This window comes from Heterodontus francisci, chromosome 17 (genome assembly GCF_036365525.1).
Source record: "Heterodontus francisci isolate sHetFra1 chromosome 17, sHetFra1.hap1, whole genome shotgun sequence".
NCBI lineage: Eukaryota > Metazoa > Chordata > Chondrichthyes > Heterodontiformes > Heterodontidae > Heterodontus > Heterodontus francisci.
The window spans coordinates 23,476,415-23,499,029 of record NC_090387.1 but is presented as its reverse complement, the minus strand read 5'-3'; the positions used below and the strand labels follow the sequence as shown (position 1 = coordinate 23,499,029).

The following is a 22,615-nucleotide window of genomic DNA, read 5'->3' as shown; positions in this document are numbered from 1 at the left end:
GATCCAGTGACGCTCCTCGGCCTCCGGTAGGTGCTCCTTCAGCAGCAGACACCACCTCTACAATGGCACTGCAGCTGTCGGCCTATGATTGGCCAGAATCTCTCCAAGGGTGGGACTTCCAGCGATGGGGTCCTTGATCCTATGGAAGGCCTGCCACTGTCCACTTAAGTGCCTGATTGACACTAGATTCAGCGGGCTTTCTGGAGAAGAGGTGACGCAGGGATCTCGTCATTGCTTTCTCTGGATGTTGAGACCACTGCCACCAGAAGAAAATTCCCCCCCTTTCTTTCTCTCTCCACAGATGCTGCCTAACCTTCTGAGTATTTCCAACATTTTCCAACAATAAATACTGACTCCTTGTCTGGTTTGGTAACTCCTTTAAACCAATGTTTAACAGCTATGAATCTCATCCTTCTTTGTTTAAATGTTAGATAATGGACCACTCAATCTCAGGAGGACAGGAATAATAGGGAGCAGGGGTGAGAAAGATGAAGGGGGATGGTGATGGATAACGTGCCCTGAGGGTGGTGTCAAAAGAAACCTACTAATACAAATTGTTCCAAAGTACAATTCAAGATAAACAAAGACTATTCTAAACCAATGCAAAAAAAAGTATAATTCTCTCCTATACCTCTTATCTCTTATATCCCTGCTCCAGAATTCGGATTTTAGAAAAAACAGGTTCTTAGCCCTATACTGTGACCCTTCTTTTGTATGTGCACCAACTGAGTGCCAAGTGGCATAGTTGCTCACAGGTTCAAGAAACACCAATATATCTGATCACTTATTTGCAGCTCTCCTGAAAAAAAAATGGACCAACTTTTATGTCAACTCACCAATAAAGATCTCATAATTAAAAAAGAGAATTTGACACTCAAATCACTTAACTCGTGACCTTGTAGATAACCTATGCAGTTTTATCCAAAGAAAAGCTTTTCACAAGTTGACCTTGCTAGCCTTTATGATTAAAAGACTCAACTTCTACTCAACACGAAGGGCTGGATTTTGTTCTTCCCCCCAGGCGTTGGGTTCCATGGCAGGGGGGGGGGGGGGGGGGGCCCTGAAGTTGCCTCCGAGAGAGAGCCACCACGCAACCCGACACCACGAGGGCCTGGCCCGATATTACCAGCGGTGGCAAGGCCTCGTGACGGCCCCATTTGAATATTTAAATAAATTAAAATGAGTGAATTAATGAACCTCATGGCACTGCCTAATGTCCTGCTGCGATCTTCAGCCCAGTGGCCGGCACTCCTGCACCTTCGGATCCCCGTCCGGGGAAATGAGGCGCCATACCGATGGAGAGGGATGAGGTGGTAAGGTTATCAGTGCGGGGCTGGGGTCGGGGGTCGGGGGGGGGGGGGAAAAAACGGGGACAAATTAACATCATGGGTGTAGGGGATGGTGGAAAGTGTTGTAGTTCAAAGTTGGTGGGGGGAGGGTCAGATGGTAAAGGTAAATATTTGGTGGGGGGGGGGGGGGGAGATGCGGGGGGAGGACAAATAATTAATTTAATTGTTATTGGGGGTAGGAGAGGGATAAAAGAGATGTATTTTTTTCATAGATTTTGCCTTTAAATATTTAAATTAGCTGGTCGGGCTAACAGCTTTTTAAAAATGGCAGGGGTGGCAGCCTGCCCCGGCTATTTAAATGGGCTGCCGCACACAGAAGATTGCAGCCTGGGTGGGCCTTCAGCAGCGGGCACATAAAATTACTATTCTGAATGGATGCAAAGATAGTTATGTGAATATTGTTCGAAATGCAGGTATTAAAACATTTGATTCGTAGCTAAGTTTCCGATCAGATTGTTTCACTTATTAGATGCTATACCAATTAAGGTTCTTTACTGAAAACAAATGAATCAAAAGATTCAGTTTAATACCACATTAAAGACTCTACCACAAAACAGTGAATGACTGAATTAATAACCATATTTGAAACTAAAGACTCCTGATCAAGGTACTTCCTGTCCCATTGCAAATCAGGTAAAAGTGAGGAGATGTAAGCACAGGAATTCTGGTCGAGGAGCCAAGTTTGCAATTCCACATTCTCTTCCCTCAAGGGTATTTGGCATTTTGTCTGAACACGTGCTGGTGAAGGGGATGGTAAATGGACTGAATTCTGTCACTTCAACACTACCTGGCTGGCATCAGTTAATCTTTAGGCTTTCCAGTGGAGTTAATCATTTTTTTTTAAAATTGCAATTGCAGAAAGCATCAACAATAATACAACTGGGCATCAGTCATTAATGTATGGAAATTGTTTTTTTTAAAAAAAAAAATGGAGCTATAACTTACCGATTGACCTTTAGGAGGGTTTCCTACTCTCCAGAGCTCCAAAGTGTCAATCCTAAAATATTCCTGGGCAGACAACTGAGGGCTATTGTAAGTTGTACACCGTGGCTTTGCTTTGCTGTGTCCTCCACCATAATCACTGTCAATCCACAATCCAAAGTAATAAAGCTGCCCTCCCATGCCCTATGTAAGAATTACAAAAGAAAGTCAACTTTATAATTATCTCCACTTTAAATTTAATATTAATGTCACATGTTGTAATCAGAATATTTAAAATGCATTGTTTCTAATTAGTTGGCAACATCTGTTTATCAAAAAATACAGCCTATAGTCTACTAGGAGATAATTGCATGTTTGTTAGAACAGTGTACAGTTTGTCTTTTTATAAACAAACTTTACCAAAGACTGGATTTATATAGCAACTTTATCTCATCACTCAAACATTCCAATAATTCCAAATACAAATGAATTGTGTGGCATGCAAATATAACTAGTTTTTGATATTTGGTCAGGAAGGAACGTTGCCCATGACACAGAAGCAAGTGTGCTACTTAAGCTCAATAAACAACAGAAACCTTAGTGAATTGGGGGAGATGTTTACAAAGAAGTGACCTGTCAAGATGTAAGAGGGTCAGGAGGTTCTGAAATGTCGTACGGTTTCACTTCTGAGATATTGTTTTGGTTCAGTTAGGGTGTGGACAGTATTGAAAATCAGTTGGAGATCAACCTGCCAAGAGAGAAGTACCCAACTCGCCTCCTTCCTTCTGTCTCTGTGAAACACTGTATATCAAGTGGGATAACTGAAACCCCTGATGCCACATTTCTTCAGGAAGGCCTGCCAGATTAACTCTCAATGCCACCTGAAAATAACTGCTCCAGAGAAGATCCCAGTGAACCGTCTAAGTGTACTCAAACTACAAACTGTCTGCCAATTTGGGACACAACCTAACTTATCCATTTTCTTCAAGAATTCACAAGTATTTGGCCAAAAGTATTTTTTTTTTGTAAAAGAGCTCTGCAGAGAAGATCTCTAATTTTCAGTTAATCGGTGTGTGTGAGCGTGTAAGGGGCTAAGGTAAAAAGGGAACCTTCATATTACAATCTGTGTGTTAACGTTTTGCTTCATTACGGGATAAGTCTTGTTTTATAATAAACTGACAGTGTGTGTGTTACATGTGTGTGTCCGTGGGTGTGTGAGGGAGAGAGAGAGTCTGAGGGGATAAGGTTGGCAAGGGTTGTTTTCCTTAGAGCAGAGAAGGCTGAGGGGTGACCTGATTGAGGTATACAAAATTATGAGGGGCATTGATAGGATAGGTAGGAAGAAACTTTTTCCCTTAGCGGAGGGATCAATAACCAGGGGGCATAGATTTAAGGTAAGGGGCAGGAGGTTTGAGGAAAAATGTTTTCACCCAGAGTGTGGTTGGAATCCGGAGCACACTATCTGAAGGGGTGGTAGAGGCAGGAACCCTCAATATTTAAGTATTTAGGTAAGAACTTGAAACGCCATAACATACAAGGCTATGGGCCGAGTGCTGGAAAATGGGATTAGAACAGATAGGTGCTTGATGGCCGGCACAGACACAATGGGTTGAAGGCCCTGTTTCTGTGCTGAAAAACATTGAAACATAGAAAAATAGGAGCAGGAGTAGGCCATTTGGCCCTTCAAGCCTGCTCTGCCATTCTATACGATCATGGCTGATCATCCAAACTCAGTAACCTGTTCCCGCTTTCTCCCCGTATCCCTTGATCCCATTAGCCCCAAGAACTATATCTAACTCTTGAATATATTTAATCATTTGGCTTCAACTGCCTTCCGTGGTAGAGACTTCCACAGGTTCACCACTCTCTGGGCGAAGAAATCTCTCCTCATCTCAATCCTTAAATGGCTTACCCCTTATCCTTAGAATGTGACCCCTGGTCCTGGACTCCCCTGCTATCAGGAACATCCTTCCTGCATCTAGTCTGTCCAGTCCCGTTAGTATAACTATCACTCTAAGGTAAAAAGGGGACTTGAAAATTTAAATTTGTGTCTTTATGTTTTACTTCATTACTAGTTAAGACTTGTTCTACAATAAACAGATAATTTTGTTGTTCATTAAAGAAACTTGGTTAGTGTGTTCTATTTTAGGAAAAAGAGAGTACACGATTGACTGTATTAGTAAGTGGGAAAATTTAAAATATATGTTGTGACCTGTGGAGAAGTGGGACTAGAATAAACAGTGCACGTCTCTGTCATAACATATCAATTGGGGGCTCTCTTTCCAGGATAAACCCAACGCCGACGACAGACGACGTAAGTGGGTAATAATAAATGGGAAAGGAAAAAATAAAAAGAATCAGGTTTCCTGTGCAATAATGGAATGTCTTTGACAGTTGCTGCAACCTTTCTGGGGAAGGAGGATGTATCTTTGAATGATTTGAGGAACTTAACCAAGGTTAAACTAAAGGATTTGGCAGAACTGCTGGTGTTAAGAGTGAAAACCAGGAGCTAAGAAAGCAGACATAATTGAAGTAATAGCACACCCTTTGAAATTGGAAGAAGAATGCAAACCAGAGGGTACTGCAGTTGAATTAGCTAAGATTCAGTGACAAATGAAAAAACTTGAGCAGGAACAGGAAATAGAAAAACTTAAACTGAAAAAGGAGGAAAAAGAATTGAAAAAAAACTAAAGCTTGAAAGAGAATTGACAACAAAGAAGCTTGAATTTGAAAAAGAGGAAAAGGGGAAAAATAAAAGAGTTGACCTACTCCTGGGGAATGATTTGGCTGGAGCGAAAGTAGTGGCTGCTCCAGTAGCCACAAAAGAGCCAAGTGAAGTTAAAGAGTTAGAACAATTGCAGGAAAAGGTTCCAGGAACTTTTCCTTCATGTGTAGCAACCCGAGCAATGGCTAATCAAATTCCATTGCCGGAGCTAAAATTGGCATCACCGTCAGATAGACAAATATCTGAAACTTTCTTTGGGGATTTGGATAATCCAAAAGGAAATATTTAATAAATCTTCTCTGTTCACTGGATAAATAAAGTGGCATAATCAGCTCTAAAAGAAGCTGAGGCAAAAGGAGTTCCAGAAGACTATTATATTAAAAATGGGATTCTGATGAGGAAGTGCAGACCGCCTCACAGACCTGCGGAGGAAGAATGCACGGCAGTTCATCAGATAGTGGTACCGCCCAAGTATCGCTGGGAACTACTATGGATAGCCCATGAAATTCCTATAATGGGATATGTGGGGATCTGGAAGACCAAATCATGTGCTGGTCAACATTTTTACTGACCAGGTCTTTCCAAGGACATGGTGAGTTTTTTTTTTTAAACTTGCCATACGTGCCAGATTGTGGGAAAACCACAACCTGCCATAAAACCGGCACCTCTAATTCCCATACCAGTTTTTGGGGAATGATTTAGTAGGGTGTTGGTAGACTGTGCAAGACCTTTACCAAAAACAAAAGCAGGACACCAATATGTTTTCACTATCATCGAAATGGCTACTCAGTTCCCAGAGGCCATTCCCTTGAAAATAATTTCTGCTAAGGTAGTGGTACAGAAGTTAACCCAGTTCCTCACTAGATATGGATTACCGAGAGAGATTCAGTTGGATCAAGGTTCCGATTTTATGTCTAAAATCTTTCAGGAACTAATGGGTAACTAAGGTATTACAGAGCTAGATTCTTCCGCATACCACCCACAGACACAAGGAGCTTTAGGAAGGTACCACCAGGCCCTCAAAACAATGATCAGGGCATACTGTCATGAATATCCCCATGATTAGGATAAAGGGCTAGAATTTCTTTTGTTTGCCACTAGAGATTCACCGAATGAATCTACAAGTTTTAGTCCATTTGAATTAGTTTGTGGACATGAAATAAGAGGTCCTCTAAAATTAATTAAAGAACGAGTTTTGGAACAGAGGGATGAATCTTCATGCTAGACTGTGTATCCATCTTCTGCAAATGGCTCACAAGAGCTCAGGAACACCTAATAGTTTCCCAAACAACCATGAAGAAATGGGCAGACATGCATGATAAGACCTGAATATTTCAACCAGGGGATGAAGTGTTTTAGTATTATTGCCTTGACAGGGTGAACCATTTAAAAGAGTTTGTATGGATAAGCCAGGATGTACAACCTTAGCCACACATGATGTGACTGTAAGGGAATCTGTTCCTATAAAAAGGCAACCTTATCGCTTAAGTCCAGTGAAACAGGCCTAGGTAAAAGCAGAAATCCAATACCTGCTGAAGAACCACCTAATAGAACCCAGTCAAAGCAGCTGGAGTTCACCAGTAGTATTGGTGCCTAAACCTGACATTTCAACAAGACTCTGTATGGACTAAAGAAAAGTTAATTCAGTAACAAAGGAAGACTCCAACCCAATACCTCGCCTGGAAGACTATTAACAGAGTGGACAGTGCCATGTTTCTTACAAAAATAGATTTGTTAGAGGGATACTAGCAAGTTCCTTTAACACCCCTAGCTAAAGAATATTGGCCTTTGTCATACCAGACGGTCTTTTCCAATGCTGAGCGAGGCCATTTGGGCTGAAAAATGCCCCAGCAACCTTTCAGAGACAAATGAACCAAGTGTACCTAACTGTGTTGTTTACCTTCATGATGTGCTGGAATACAGTGACACTTGGAAGGACCACTTGAAACAACTGTTTAGGAAATTACAGTCGACTGATTTAGTAATAAACCTCGTCAAAAGTGAATTTATGAAAGTGAGAGGTCAAGGATAAGTGTTGCCAAAAACCGCGAAAGTACAAGCATTGATTGAGTTCCCTACCCTTAAGACTAAGTGAGAAATCATGAGGTTTTTGGGGATGTGTGGTTTCTACTGAACATTAGTACTAAATTTCAGTACCATAGCTGTTCCACTGAGAGGTTTATTACAGAAAAAGAAAACCAAGGTAGAGTGGTCAAGGGAATGCCAAGAATCCGTTGAGAGGTTTAAAGCCATTTTGATGAATGAACCAGCGTTGGCTGCTCCAAATTTCACTAAGCCCTTCAAGGTAACAATTGATGCTAGTGACCTGGGGGTCAGTACAGTCTTGTTACAAGTCGATAAATCAGAGATAGAAAGGCCAGTGGGATACTTTTCCAAAGAGCTAAATTAACACTAAAAAAGATATTCAAACAGTGGAATAAGAAACCGTAGGTTTATTATTGGCTCTTAAGCATTTTGAAGTCCATGTCCACCACGACTACAGAGAGACAGTAGTATATACTGATCATAACCCCCTAGTCTTTGCGGAAAAATGTAAAAAACAGAATGCCGGACTATTCCGATGGAGTTTACTATTACAACCTTATCACTTAAAGATTATCTACATTGCGGGCAAAAATATTATTGCAGATGCTTTATCGAGAATCTAACTTTGTTCGAGTTCTCTGAATGAAAGAGGGTACAGAGCAGAATTGTATTAATTACAAGAGTGAATGAGTTTGAGTGTGAAAATGTGTTTTAACATTTTTTCATCTTCTATTTTTCCCACACTTGATAATGAAACGCATTTAAAAATGGCGTTTCATTCCAGAGGGTGGAAGTGTTATGAAGGTGCTTCCGTGTTTTGTTAAAATATTTTTTTTCCAGGAACTCAGTCAAAGTAAATAACTGTTGGACCAGTTTTTTTTTTTAAAAAGAGACACTGAAAGACCTGGTTTAACAGCAATGTTTGCTGGTGGTCATATGACTCAAGTTAAAACTAGAATAGAAACTCTGGTAATAGGGGAAGAAGTGACAGGCGCGCTCATTGATAGGACAAGCCTGGGGAGCAGCAGAGTGCACCTGAGAAGCAGCAAACACAAGCTTTTGGTTGTAGAGTCAGTACTGTGTTTTACCTTCTGGAGTGAGCAGCTGATAAAGTTAGTCTGCTGCTGAAGTGAAGGAAGGAGAGAAGAACCACAACCTTGCTCACTTTCCAGCATCTCTAAAAGACCCTGAGAAGTCCACTGTGTCAATTCATCTCATTTCCAGTCTTTAAAGAAAACCTGATAAATTAATTCTCAACACTGCCTGAAAAGAACTGTTCTAAAAAGATCCCAGCAACCTGTCTACGTGTACTTGGAGGCTAGACAGTATGCCAGTTTTGGAACAACATGTCTCATCTGCTGTTTTCTTCAAAAATGAGCAAGTAATCAGCCCAAGTGTTTTTTTTTTGTCTGTAACAGAGCCCTGAATTAAAAAATCCCTTTTATTTTTCCCGGTTAACCAGCATATGTGTTTGAGTGAATGTGAGAGGCCAAGGTAAAAAAGGGACTTTAAAATTTAAATTTGTGTCTTTACGCTTTACTTCATTGTTATAGAACAAGTCTTGACTAGTAAACAGATAATTTTGTTGTTTATTAAAGAAACTTGGTTAGTGTGTTCTATTGAGAAAAATAGAGTATATGATTGACTATTAGTAAGTGGGAAAATTTAAAATATATGTTGTGACCTGTAGCGAAGTGGAACTAGAATAAACAGTGCACTCCTCCTGCCTCGGTCCTAACACATATGAGATCATAAGAAATAGGAGCAGGAGTAGGCCATAAGGCTCTTCGAAACTGCTCCACATTCCCAACTGATCTCCACATCCCTTGATTCCAAGAATCTATCAATCTCAGTCTTTAATATACTAAACAACTGAGCATATTACTCTAATCTGTGTATCATATGCACAGAGTGCCACCTAGCACTGTTTAGATAGGTTGGCTGTCAGAAGCAACGCCATGTGGTTAGTATGGAAAGCATTATACCATTTTTCTGTGAATTACATGGCTGGAACACACAATCATCTGAACCATTAGCATCAAGATCAGTTGTTCTCTCCAAATTTTTTTAAAGTTTAACTGAGTTTTTTTTTTGTGAAATTGTTGGAAGCATTTAATCGAAATTGCATCTTAGCTGATTTGCCTCATTTCCAATAGAACTTTATGGCTACTTGTTTAGGCTCTCTCATTGGTCCAGAGATGCTTTTGGAGGGCAAGTGGACATTAATGCCCTTGCAAATATTTCAGTCACATCCGTTGGGAGTATATTAGAACTTTACTAGAATAGTCTCTACACTGCTTTTTGTTGCTCAACCAACTACAGCAATGCTGTTTACTTTCATGAGCCAGTTTAAGGCAAGTAGGATCTTATAACCCAACTGGTTGCCAAAATAGATCATAACTTGCCTAACAGAAATAGCACATAAAGGGTTGTGAGTTGAGTACCAGCTTTAGGACCCTTAACTCTTACAGCAATAAAAATGACTGATTAAAAACTACAAGAATGATCCAGTGTAAGGAGATGAGTTTTTTTTTAGGAAGATTAGAGAAGTTTAACCCAACAGTCTATCACAAAGAAAGTGAAGAGGTGACCTCACGGACATATTAAGGCATGAAGTTCTAAAATGCCCTACAGAACAATAAGAGTTTACAGGCTAGTGATCACACAACAGGTTGTAATGGAGAACAGACTTCAACAATATACTGGGCTCAAATTACAGAAAGCTCTATGCTCACACATCACTTATTACTTAATTAGTTCTCCACTGAAGTTAGACTGGCTCAATACTCACAAGTCCATTTGGCATTGTCTGTTGGCCATGATTTAGGTACATGTAGTGGTCATTGTAACCTGTACAGGTGTAGATCCCAAAATGTGGACTAAGAGTAAACAAAAAACATTTGCTATCCCCTGTAAAATATGTTGAGAGCAAAAAGTATTATTTTCTATTTCTTGGAAAAGAAAGAACTTGCATTTCTATAACAATACATCATTTTCTCAGAATGCCCTAAAAAGTATTTCAGAATTGATGGATTGCTTTTGAAGTATAGTCATCATTGCCATGTAGGGAAACATGGCAACATTTTTATACTTAGCAAGATTCCAAGAAACAGCCAATGAATGAATGATTGAATTATCTGTTTTTGAAGCATGCTCTTCATGACATCCTTTATATCCAATGAAGCAGGTAGCAAGACAGCACCTCTAACAGCATTTGGTACAGACTGAAGTGTCAGTTAAATGACTTGAATCCACAGCCTCTGACAGACAACAGCGCTACCAACTGAGCAAAGCTGACAGTCAAAGTTTAAACTATTGATTCAGATAATAATGTTAATTTTAAGCAGCAGATATTTATGACATTCAAATAAGGATTTGTATCATGAAAGAAAAAAAAAAAATCTGTACAGTCTTGATACAATGGGAGGGAAAGCAAAGCTAAGCAGCCAGGCCAGAGATGATTATTTTTGCCATAGCTGACTGGGCTTATCCGAACTTGCTGGCTAGTGGATCAATTGTCCCTTGCACCTGGTTAAATTTCCAACAGGTTTCAAATTTCCCATTCTCGAGGGAGCCACCCGAGTCATACAAATCCCAGAGATCAGGGAATTTGAAAATCAAAATCAACCTAGCTGCAGGAGAACGACCCCAGCTAAGACAAGCTTATTAAACAGAAAACTTCAGGAAAAGCGACGTAGCAAGTCAAAGCATCAGAACCGAAGCGAGCAGGCAAGCAGAGTCGAACAAGGGCAGCAGGGATAAGCCAGGGAACTACAGGCCAGTGAGCTTTACATCAGTGGTGGGAAAGTTATTGGAAAGGATTCCGAGACAGGATTTATATGCATTTGGAAAGGCAAGGTCTGATTAGGGATAGTCAGCATGGCCTTGTGCGTGGGAAATCATGTCTCACGAATTTGATTGAGTTTTTTGAGGAGGTGACCAAGAGGATTGACAAGGTCAGGGCGATGGACGTTGTCTACATGGACTTTAGTAAGGCCTTTGACAAGGTCCCGCATGGTAGGCTGGTCCAGATGGTTTGAACACATGGGATCCAGAGTGAGCTAGCCAATTGGATACAAAATTGGTTTGGTGACAGGAGGCAGAGGGTATCAGTGGAGGGTTGTTTTTCAGATTGGAGGCCGGTGACCAGTGGTGTGCCGCAGGGATCAGTGCTGGGCACTCTATTGTTTGTCATATATATTAATGACTTGGATGTGAATGTAGGGGGGCATGATTAGTAAGTTTGCAGATGACACCAAAATTGGTGGTATAGTGGACAGTGAAGAAGGTTGTCTAAGGTTACAACAGGATATAGATAAACTGGGAAAGTGGGCAAGGGGGGCCCTGGGGAGTGTTGTTGAGCAGAGAGACCTTGGGGTACAAGTACATAGTTCCCTGAAAGTGGCAACACAGGTAGACAGGATGGTGAAGAAGGCATATGGCATGCTTGCATTCATCGGCCGAGGCATTCAGTACAGGAGTTGGGACGTCATGTTACAGTTGTACATAAAGTTGGTTAGGCTGCACTTGGAATACTGTGTGCAGTTCTGGTCGCCGCACTACAGGAAAGATGTGATTAAGCTAGAGAGGGTGCAGAAAAGATTCACAAGGATGTTGCCTGGTTTGGAGAGCTTGAGTTATAAAGAGAGATTGGATAGGCTGGGTCTGTTTTCCCTGGAGCAAAGGAGGCTGAGAGGGGACATGATAGATGCATATAAAATTATGGAGAGGCATATTTAGGGTAGTTAGCCATGGTAGGGGTGACTCAAACTAGGGGACATAGATTTAAGGTGAGAGGGAGGAGGTTTAAAGGGGATCAAAGAGGTAAATTTTTCACACAAAGAATAGTGGGTATCTGGAATGAGTTGCCCGAGGAGGTGGTGGAGGCAGGAACAGTAGCAACATTTAAGAGGCATCCGGACAGGTACTTGAATGAGCAAGGCATAGAGGGATATGGAATTAATGCAAGCAGGTGGGATTAGTATAGATAGGCATTATGATCGGCATGGACGCGGTGGGCCGAAGGGCCTGTTTCTATGCTGCACGACTCTAACTGGAGAAAGGCAATGCTCCCGTATTTCACTGCTTACTCTCAGTGACTGTGGGAGATTTAAATGCATAATGACCAGCAAATAAAAGGCTCACCAATGTGACATTTTGCTGCATCAATAAAGTGCTTTCCTCAAGAGGAAAACAGGGGCTAATTAATTATAAAATCTCCTGGTGACCTGCTTTGTACTTGATTGGCAGAAGCCTGGGTGAATGCCATCTATTCAGTAGTTCAGATAAGAGAGAGGGAAAATAAATACAAAAGCAAACTACTGTGGATGCTGGAAATCTGAAACAAAAACCGAAAATGCTGGAAATACTCAGCAGGTCTGGCAGCATCTGTAGAGAGAGAGAGAAAGAGTTAACGTTTCAGGTCGTGACCTTACATCAGAACTGACAAAAATTAGAAATGGAATAGGTTTTAAGCAAGTGAAAGTGGGGGGGGGGGGGGGGGGAGGAGGGGAAAGAAAAACAAAAAAGGCAAATTCCGTGATAGGGTGGAGACAAGAAAAGATTAAATGACAAAAGGTTTCATGGTGCAAAACCAAGTGAAGAAACAAAAGATGTGTCTGGATGACATGTAAATGGCCGAATAGCAGCCGTTCAAACACAATGAAAGAAACAAGGCTGGGGTGGGGGGAAGCGAACCAGCAAAAAAAAAACATGAAAGAAAAAAAAAGGGGACAGAGGTGATGATCTGAAATTACTGAACTCTATGTTGAGTCCAGAAGGCTGTAAAGTGCCCAGTCGAAAGAGGAGGGGCTGTTCCTCGAGCTTACATTCAGCTTCAGTGGAACACTGTAGCAGGCCAAGGACCGAAATGTCAGAGTGGGAGCAAGGTGGGGAATTGAAATGGCAAGTGACAGGAAGCTCAGAGTCACAAAAATAAATAATTCCATGTAAATAAAAAGCCTTTGAGGATTAAGGCTATATGAATAAGAAAATAAAATATCTTAACTGTGTGGTACATTACTCTTGTGTAAAGAGCAATAAAAAAATTATTTTATGGTTACGATCTGGAATGCACTGCCTGAAAAGGATGATGGAGGCAGATTCAATCATGGTTTTTATAAAGGTAATTAGTTAAGCAACTAAAGGGAAAATCATTGCAGGGCTACTGGGAGTGTGGAACTAACTAAATTGCTCTTGCAGAGATCCGACACAATATTTAGACATCCCAAGGTCAGGATATATAAATGCAACTTCATAAACAGGGATTACAGCTGTTGCTGCATAAAATGTCCATAATGATGGCAGCGGTGATGCTCTAGGCAGACTATGAACCTAGCAGTTGAAGGGTCATTGTGTAGACTGAGCAGCCAGTCCCATTCAGTCTTTTCAATGAGCATTCAAACATACAGCATGCTGAACATCTCTCAAAAGGACTGCAGAATTTTATTCCCCGAATATTCAACACTTAACACAGGTAAAATTATCTGTTTTTGTTTGTTTACTGAATAAAAAAAAGCATGTTGAGAATTTTCATTCTAGTGTTTTTAATCGGTGGTTTTCAGTTTGAACCCTCAAGTGAAATCCCAATGTATGATGATCTAAAGTGATTCAGACTCAGAGCTTGCCCAACACTGCAGGCTCAACACTTGGGTTTCATGATACATGGATTGCAACTACAGATTGGTGACAAACTAGGCTTAAAGTAGGCCTTCAACTTCTCGGACACTTTTTAAACCAGACTTAAGCTAACTTAAAATAATTATAGATTGAGGAGACTCGTTTGTGGGATGTGGGCGTCACTGGCTCGGCCAGCATTTATTGCCCATCCCTAATTGTCTTTGAACTGAGTAGCTTGCTAGGCCATTTTAAGAGTCAACCACATTGCTGTGGATCTGGAGTCACATGTAGGCCAAATCAGGTAAGGACGGCAGATTTCCTTCCCTAAAAAAGGACATTAATGAACCAGATGGATTTTTACAACAATCGACATGGTTTCATAGTCATCATTAGATGATGCTTTTAATTCCAGATTTATTCATCTGCTATGATGGGATTTGAACCCATGTCCCCAGAGCATTAGCCTGGGCGCTGGATTACTAGTCCAGTGACATTACCACTATGCCACCACTGCTGATCTAATCTCTAAACATTTAGATTGCAATTGTAAGGACAGGAGTTCTGTGCGTACATGCAACCACAACCTTCTCAAAGGCAATTAGGGATAGGCAACAAATGCTGGCCTTGCCAGCGACACCCACATCCCATGAAGGAATTTTTAAAAAGTGCACAGAGCTCTCTCCTGGGCAGTTACAGTAGTGAACTTCTGAGACTCCTACTGCAGCTACTGGTCTGAGATTGGAAGTTACAGTATAAATGTAGCATAGAAATAAAACTGCTAGCGGATAAATGTCACACCATCAATGCTATTTTACCTTGGAACTGTGGCCTTGCAGACCAGCTTTGGGAGGCAAAACCACCAAAGGTGTATCCATCTGAATCCTTAATAACCAATAAAGATGGTCCTTTATGAAGAATCAGACTGCAAAAGCGAGTAAAACTTTCCCCATGGAATTGAGAGGAGTACAACAGCTGCCATTGGCTTTGATGTTCTGAAGGCAGGTAGGTGTTGAGATACATGACTGATGGGATGTCAAAAAAAGTATATTGTCCAGTATATTTTATACCCTCGCATTGTGGCAGCATGTGTTTTGTGCTGAAGAGTTCACTGTGGGACTGTGCACTTGTAATATGAAGGCCCAAAGCAACAAATGCATGGAGAAAATAAGGGATATGGGTGACTCTGTACACCCAGTCCTTTAGTGCCTGCAGTCCGTATTCCACATTCAGCAAATAATCTGTAGACAGATATTGTCCACCTGTCAATAAAGGAAACAAAAACAAACAATCACTAAATCAGGTTCACAGTACAGTTACATCTACTGGACATTGCTAACAAAATGAAAGAATTTAAAGATCAATCTGTCAACTCTCCACACTCCCTGCCGAGTATTGCGACAGAGGCTTTCCCTATTGCTATGAATTCTGAAAGTGTTGAAATTAATTCAGGATAACGCTCCAGTGCAGTAATGACAGACTCAGACCTTGCACAGATAAATAGGCATTAGGTATATTTTTTTCTGGGATTGTTCTCCTTAGAGCAGATGAAGTGAATAGGAGATTTGATAGGAGGTGTACAAAATTATGAATGGTTTTTCTACAGAAGTCAGATGGTAAGAAAAGCACTGCAGTGAAACCAAAGAACTGCTAGAACAAAACAAAAGCGTCACAGGAAGTACAACAGAAATACAATCCAGACATTTTTTTAATTCATTTTTGGGATGTGAGCATTGCTGGCATGGTGAACATTTGTCACCCATCCATAACTACCCTTGAGGTGGTGATGATGGGCTGCCATCTTGAACCACTGCAGTCCATGTCGTGTAGGTATAGCACAGTGCTGTTAGGAAGGGTTTTCCAGGATTTTGACCCAATGAAGGAATGACAATCTAGTTCCGAGTCAGGATGATGTGTGACTTGGAAGAGAACTTGTAGGTGGTGTATTCCGATGCTTCTGCCGCCCTTATCCTTCGACTGGTAAACACTGCTTCCACAGTGTGCCGGTAGTGGAAGGAGTGAATGTTTAAGCTTGTGAATGGTGTGCCGATCAAGCAGATTGCTTTGTCTTGGATGGTGTTCAGCTGGAGTGTTGTTGAAGCTGCAGTCATTCAGGCAAGTGGAGAGTGTTCCATTACACTCCTGACTTGCGCCTTGTGGACCAGCTTTGGAGAGTCAGGATGAGAATTACTCACCGTAGAATTGCCAGCTCCTGACCTGCTTTTGTATCATCAGTATTTATATGGCTAATCCAGTTAACTTTCTGATCAATAGTAACCCCCATGATGTTGTGGGGGATTCAGCGATGGTAATGCCAAGAGGAGATGGTTAGATTCTCTCGTGTTGAAGATGGTCACTGCCTGGCACTTGTGCAGCATGAATATTTCTTGCCACTTTTCAGCCCAAGCCTGAATATTGCCCAGGTCTTGCTGCATGCGGGCACAGACTGTTTCAATATCTGAGGAGTTGCAAATGCAGTGTTCAGTATCAATAGTCAACAAACATCCCCATTTCTGACATCATTTTGCAGGGAAGGTCATTGATGAAGCAGCAGATGATAATTGGGCTTAGTGCACTATTGCAGTGATGTCCTGGGACTGAGATGATTGACTTCCAACAACCTTAACCATCTTCCTTTGTGTTAGGCATGACTCCAACCAATGGAGAGGTTCCCCAATTCCCATCGACTTCAATTTTGCTGGGGCTCTTTGGTGCCCCACTCGGTCAAACGTTGCCTTGATTCTCGGACAGTCACTCTCACCTCACCTCTGGAGTTCAGCTCTTTTACCATGTTTGGACCAGGGATGTAACGAGATCTGGAGCTGACTGGCCCTGACAGAACCCAAACTGAGCATTGGTGAGCAGGTTGTTGCTGAGTAAGTGCCACTTGATGGAAGGTGTCATCAACATGCTATCACTTTGCTGATGACAGGGTAAACTGATGGGTCAGTAATTGGCTGGATTGGATTTGTCCTACTTTTTATGAACAGGACATACCTGGACAATTTTCCACACGGTCAGGTAGATGCCAGTGTTGTAGCTGAGCTGGAACAGCTTGGCTAGGGGTGCAGCTAGTTCTGGAGCACAAGTCTTCACTACTACAGCTGGGATGTTGTCAGGGCCCTGTAGCCTTTGTAGTATCTAGTGCCTTCAGCCATTTCTTGATATCATGCAGATTGAATTAAGTTGTCTTAAGACTGGCAACTATGATGGTGGGGACCTCAGGAAGAAACCAAGATGGATCATCCACTTGGCTCTTCTGGCATGCACATAGTCCTGTGTTGTAGCTTCAGCTGGGTATCTCATTTTTATGTATGCCTGGTGCTACTCCTGGCATGCTCTTCTACACTCCTCATTGAACCAGGGGGGTCCCCCAGCTTCAGGGTAATGGTAGAGTGGGGGATATATGAGGCCATGAGGTTACAGATTGTGGATGAATACAATTCTGCTGCTACTGTTGGCCCACAGCACTTCTTGGATTCTTAGATTTAAACTGCTAGATCAGTTCTGAATCTATCCTATTTAGCACAGTGGTAGCGCTGCACAACATGATGGAGTGTCCTCAGTGTGAAGACGGGGCTTCATCGCCATAAGGACCGTGCAGTGATCATTTCTACAAATACTGTCATGGATGGCTGCAACTGCAACAAGTAGACTCATGAGGAGGTGTCGAGTAGGTTTTTCCCTCTTGTTGGTTCTCTCACCAATTTTGGCACAAGTCTGATGTTGGTGAGGAGGACTTTGGGTTGACTGGGCTGGGTGGGCCTTTGTCTAGTGTTTCTAGTGTCTAGGTCAATGCTGGATGGTCCATCCGGTTTTATTCTTAGTCAACTTTTCTTTAACAATTTGATATAACGGAGTTAGTCAATTTGGCTAGAGCTAAGGAACAAAAATGGTGCAGTTACATTGCTCAGTGTTGTCTATAGGCCACCAGCTAGTAGGAAGGATGTGGAGGAGCAAATTTGCAAGGAAATTAGAGAGGTGTAAAAATTATAGGATAGTTATAATGGGGGACGTTAATTATCCAAACATTGACTGAGATAATAGTAGTGTAAAGGGCTGTGAGGGGCATGAGTTCCTAGAGTGTGTTCAAGAAAATTTTCTACAGCAGTATGTTGCTAGTCCAACGAGAAAGGAGGCACTGCTAGACCTAGTACTTGAGAATGAGGTGGGCCAAGTGGATCAAGTATCAGTAGGAGAGCATTTAGGGGATAGTGATCATTGTATCATAAGGTTTAGACTGACTATGGAAAAAGGACAAAGAACAATCCAGAGCAAGAAAAATTAACCAGGGGAAAGCCAACTTCAATGGGACAGGAATGGAGCTGGAGTAAATAAATTGAAGTCAAAGGTTGGCAGGAAAAACGGTAGCTGAACAATGGGCAACCTTCAAAGAAGAGATAGTTCGGGCACAGTCAAGGTATTTTCCCTCAAAGAGGAAAGGTAGGGCAAAAAAATTCAGAGCTCCCTGGATGACAAAAGAGGTAGAGATTAAGATAAAGAAGAGAAAGTGTGCTTATGACAGATGCCAGGTAGAAAATACTATTGAGAACCAGGCTGAATATAGAAAGTCCAGATGGGAAGTGAAAAAGCAAATAAGAGAGAGCATGAAAAGGAAATCCCAAAGTTTTCTATAGACATATAAATAGTAAAAGGGTGGTAAAAGGAGGAGCAGGGACGATTAGGGACCATAAAAGGGATTTACAAATGGAGGCAGAGGGCATAGCTGAGGTATTAAATGAATAGTTTGCATCTGCCTTTACCAAGGAAGAAGATGCAACCAAGGCAATGGTGAAAGTGAAGGTAATTCAGACACTAGAGGGGTTTAAAATTGATAAAGGGGATGTATTATATAGACTGTCTGTACTTAAAGTGGATAAAGCACCAGGATGAGATGCATCCAAGGATACTGAGGAAAGTGAGGGCGAAAATCACAGAGGCACTGGCCATAATATTTCAGTCTTCCTTGTACTCGGGAGTGGTGCCAGAGGACTGGAGAATTGCAAAAGTTAGACCTTTGGTCAAAAAAAAGGTGTAAAGATAAGCCCAGCAACAACAGGCCAGTCAGTTTAGCTTTGGTGGTGGGTAAACATCTAGAAAAATAATTTGGGACAAAATTAACAGTAACATGATCAAATGTGGGTTAATTACGGAAAGCCAGCTTGGATTTCCTCAGGGAAAATCATGACTAACTAACTTGCTGGAGTTTTTGTTGAGAGAGTAACAGAGAAGGTTGATGAGGGCAATGCTGTTGATGTGTACATGGACTTTCAAAAGGCATTTGATACAGTGCCACACAACAGACTTGTGAGCAAACTTACAGCTCATGGAATAAAAGGGATGGTAGCAATACGGATTTGGAACTGGCTGAGTGACAGGAAACGGACAGTGGTGATTAATGGATGTTTTTAGGGCTGGAGGAAGGTTCGTAGTAGAGTTCCCCAGAGGTCAGTAATGGGACCCTTGCTTTTCCTGATATATATTAATGGCCTAGACCTTGGTGTACAGGGCACAAGTTCAAAGTTTGCAGATGATATGAAACTTGGAAGCATGGTGAACTGTGAGGAGGATAGTGTAGAACATCAAAAGGACATAGATAAGTTGGTGAAATGGGCAGACAAGTGGCAGATGAAGTTCAATGCAGAGAAATGTGAAGTGATACATTTTGGAAGGAAGAGCACAGAGAGGCAATGTAAAATAACGGGTACAATTCTAAAGGGGATGCGGAAGCAGAGGGACCCGGGTGTATATGTGCATAAGTCATTGAAGGTGGCAGGACAGGTTGAGAGAGCGGTTAATAAAGTATCCAGTATCCTGGGCTTTATTAATAGGGGCATAGAGTACAAGAGGAAGGAAGTTATGTTGAACTTGTATGAGACACTATTTCGGCCTCAGCTGGAGTATTGCATCCAGTTCTGGGCGCCACACTTTAGGAAAGACGTGAGGGCATTGGAGAGAGTAGAGAAAAGATTCAGGAGAACGGTTCCAGGGATGATGAATTTCAGTTATGAATATAGATTGGAGAAATTAGGACCGTTTTCCTTGGAGAAGAGAAGGCTGAGAGGTGATTAGATAGAGGTATTCAAAATCATGAGGGGTCTGGACAGAGTAGAGAGGATCTCACTCGTGAAAGGATCAAGAATGAAAGGGCACAGATTTAAAGTATTTGGTAAGAGAAGCAAAAGTGACATGAGGAAAAACTTTCATACAGAGAGTGGTTAAGGTCTGGAATACACTGCCTGACAGTGTGGTTGGAGGCAGGTTCAATTGGAGCATTCAAAAGGGAGTTAGACTGTTATATGAAAAGGAAGAATGTGCAGGGTTATGGGGAGAAGGCGGCGGAATGGAAATGAGTGAACTGCTCTTTCAGAAAGCCGGAGCGGACATGATGGGCCGAATGGCCTGCTTCTGCACTGTAACAATTCTGTGATTGAGTGGCTTGCTAGGCCATTTCAGAGGGCATTTAAGTGGGTCTGGAGTCACGTGTATGCCAGACTGGGTAAGGATGGTAGATTTCTTTCCCGAAAGAAGTGAATGAACCAGGTGGGTTTTTCACAACAATTGATGATAAATTCAATTAATTTAGAAACTAAATTCCACCAGCTGCCGTGGTGGGATTTGAACCTGTGTCCCCAGGGCATTAGCCTAAGCCTCTGAATTACTAGTTCATTGACATTACCACTAACATAAGAAACATAAGAAATAGGAGAAATTCAATAAGATCATGGCTGATCTACTCCAGACCTCAACTCTTCTTTCATGCCAGCTGCTCATAGCCCTCAACCCCCCAATATTTCAAAAATCTATCTACCTCCTCTTTAAATACTTTCAGTGATCTAGCCTCCACAATTCTCTGGGGGTAGAGAATTCCAGACATTCACCACCACCTGAGAGAAGAAATTCTGCGGTGCTAACCACTGCGCCGCCCCACGTGGCAGCAAAATTTTGGATGACCTTCCTTAATTTTACGAGGGTAGAATGTGGGAGACCAGCCAGGAGTGCATTGGAATAGTCAAATCTAGGGGTAACAAAGACACGAATGAGGGTTTCAGCAGATAAGCTGAGATAGGGGCAATCGGGCGATGTTGCAGAGGTAAAAATAGGCAGTCTTAGTGATGGCGTGAACATGTGGTCAGAAGCTCATCTCAGGATCAAATAGGACATCAAGGTTGTGAACAGACTGGTTTAATCTCAGACAGTTGCCAGGGACCAGTTGGAGTTGGTAGCTAGAGAACAGATTTTGAAGTGGGAACAACAACAAACAATGGCTTCAGTCTTCCCAATATTTAATTGGTGAAAATTACTGCTCATCTAGTACTGGATATAGGATAAGCAGTCTGATAATTTAGAGACAGTGGAAGAGTTGAGAGAGGTGGTGATGAGGTAGAGCTGGGTGTCGCAGCATGCATGTGAAAACTAATGTTGTGCTTTCAGATAATGTCACCAAAGGCGACAAACAGATGAGAAATAGGAGGGGGCCAAGGATAGATCCTTGGGAGACACCAGAGGTAACGGTGCAGGAGTAGGAACAGAAGCCATTGCAAGTGATTCTCTGGCTATGATTAAATAATTAAGAATGGAACCAGGTGAGAGCAGTCCCACCCAGCTGGACGACAGTGGAGAGGTGCTCAAGGAGGATGGTATGGTCATGGTCAACCGTATCAAAAGCTGCAGACAGGTCGAGAAGGATGAGGAGGAAACATTTACCTTTGTCACAATCACATAGAAAAAGATAAAATTAATATTTTTCAACTGATCAACACCAAAATGAGTGCTCATATGCTATTATGATTGGATCTTTTCCACCCTGGGCTATCTAAGAATAATCAAAATTCCCTTAAATTTCCAAACAGCTATTGCTTGATGAATGCCAGGACTGTCCATATAGTGGAGCTTTTAACTCCCATCAACTACATTTGCTTAGAGCTATTAGCCAGTTGCTAAAAAACAGGTTTTGATACACATGTTAGAGTTCAGTACCTTTAGCCTTCAAGTGAGACATCAGAGCAGTCGTCAAACGTGCTACACCGAAATTACAATCTGCGGTTTTCTCCAAACTCCAACCAAATAGCATATGTTCATGGCGTAGTAAGTAGATCACAGACATAATCAGATCTTCTGTGAACTATGAGGATGTACAACAAAAAACAACTAAAATGGGGCTAAACCCAGCACAAAATTCACAGAATGAGATGGTAAAATAAACTGTTCAATGGCAAGAGACAGCTGTTGCATTGCAATTGACCTCTGTCACGGGGTGGGGTGGGGAGATAAAGCAAGGCAACGTTGGTTAGGCTTCCCACTCGATTGTAATCTGATCTTCCCTGACCAAAATATGGATGCATGGATTTGACGGTTCAAATGTTTTGGCCTCTAGTCAAACAAACAGTCAATCAACAATTGCTGTCTAGGATGAGTGGTGGCTATTTGAGCAAGGTGTTGCAAGCTTAACCCCTCATTGTAGAGCTTCTGATTATTGGCAATTTAAGGTGCAGATGGAAGTGCTTGGTCTGGTAGGACGACAGAAACCTTAACTGTGTTCATCCTGTGAAGTCATTCACTTTTCTGAATTACATAAAGGGCCTCTTGACAGCAAAGTTCTTAACTCTGCCCGTTGGGTATTTCTTTCAGTTTTTAGATGCAAGGGGATTTCCTTGAGAATGCATTCCTTGATTTCCCATACTGACAATTCATGCCTCAGACAAAGTTTCAGATCCAAACTGCGGATCTTTTTTCATTTCTAGCCAAACTCATTCAGCCTCTATTTGAGCCACTAGCCCCATGAAACTGCTACTCTAGCTTGTTTGGTCTGTACGATTGCAATCTGTGGGACTTAGTTCTTTTTGACTTCACGGAGTATTACCTACCCTGACTTTTTAATAATTTAAAAATAAATGGTTTTGGAAAATTGTTCCTTTTAAACATTTTTGTTTTAAACTGTGAAAGGTGATCTTATCAG

At 41.7% G+C, this 22,615-nt stretch overlaps 1 protein-coding gene across 3 annotated transcripts in view; it reads right to left on the bottom strand.

Annotated features, from left to right (window-relative positions):
• The window catches only part of meak7 (MTOR associated protein, eak-7 homolog), a 53,937-nt gene that overhangs the window by 5,908 nt on the left and 25,414 nt on the right, over nt 1-22,615 (bottom strand). For all 3 annotated transcript variants that reach the window (XM_068049153.1, XM_068049152.1, XM_068049154.1), the window contains 4 exons: nt 21,637-21,781; nt 14,475-14,918; nt 9,833-9,951; nt 2,295-2,474 (listed from right to left, as the gene is read on the bottom strand). In XM_068049153.1, coding sequence (XP_067905254.1) covers nt 2,295-2,474; nt 9,833-9,951; nt 14,475-14,918; nt 21,637-21,781 — 888 coding nt within the window. The remainder of the gene's footprint in view (nt 1-2,294; nt 2,475-9,832; nt 9,952-14,474; nt 14,919-21,636; nt 21,782-22,615) is intronic.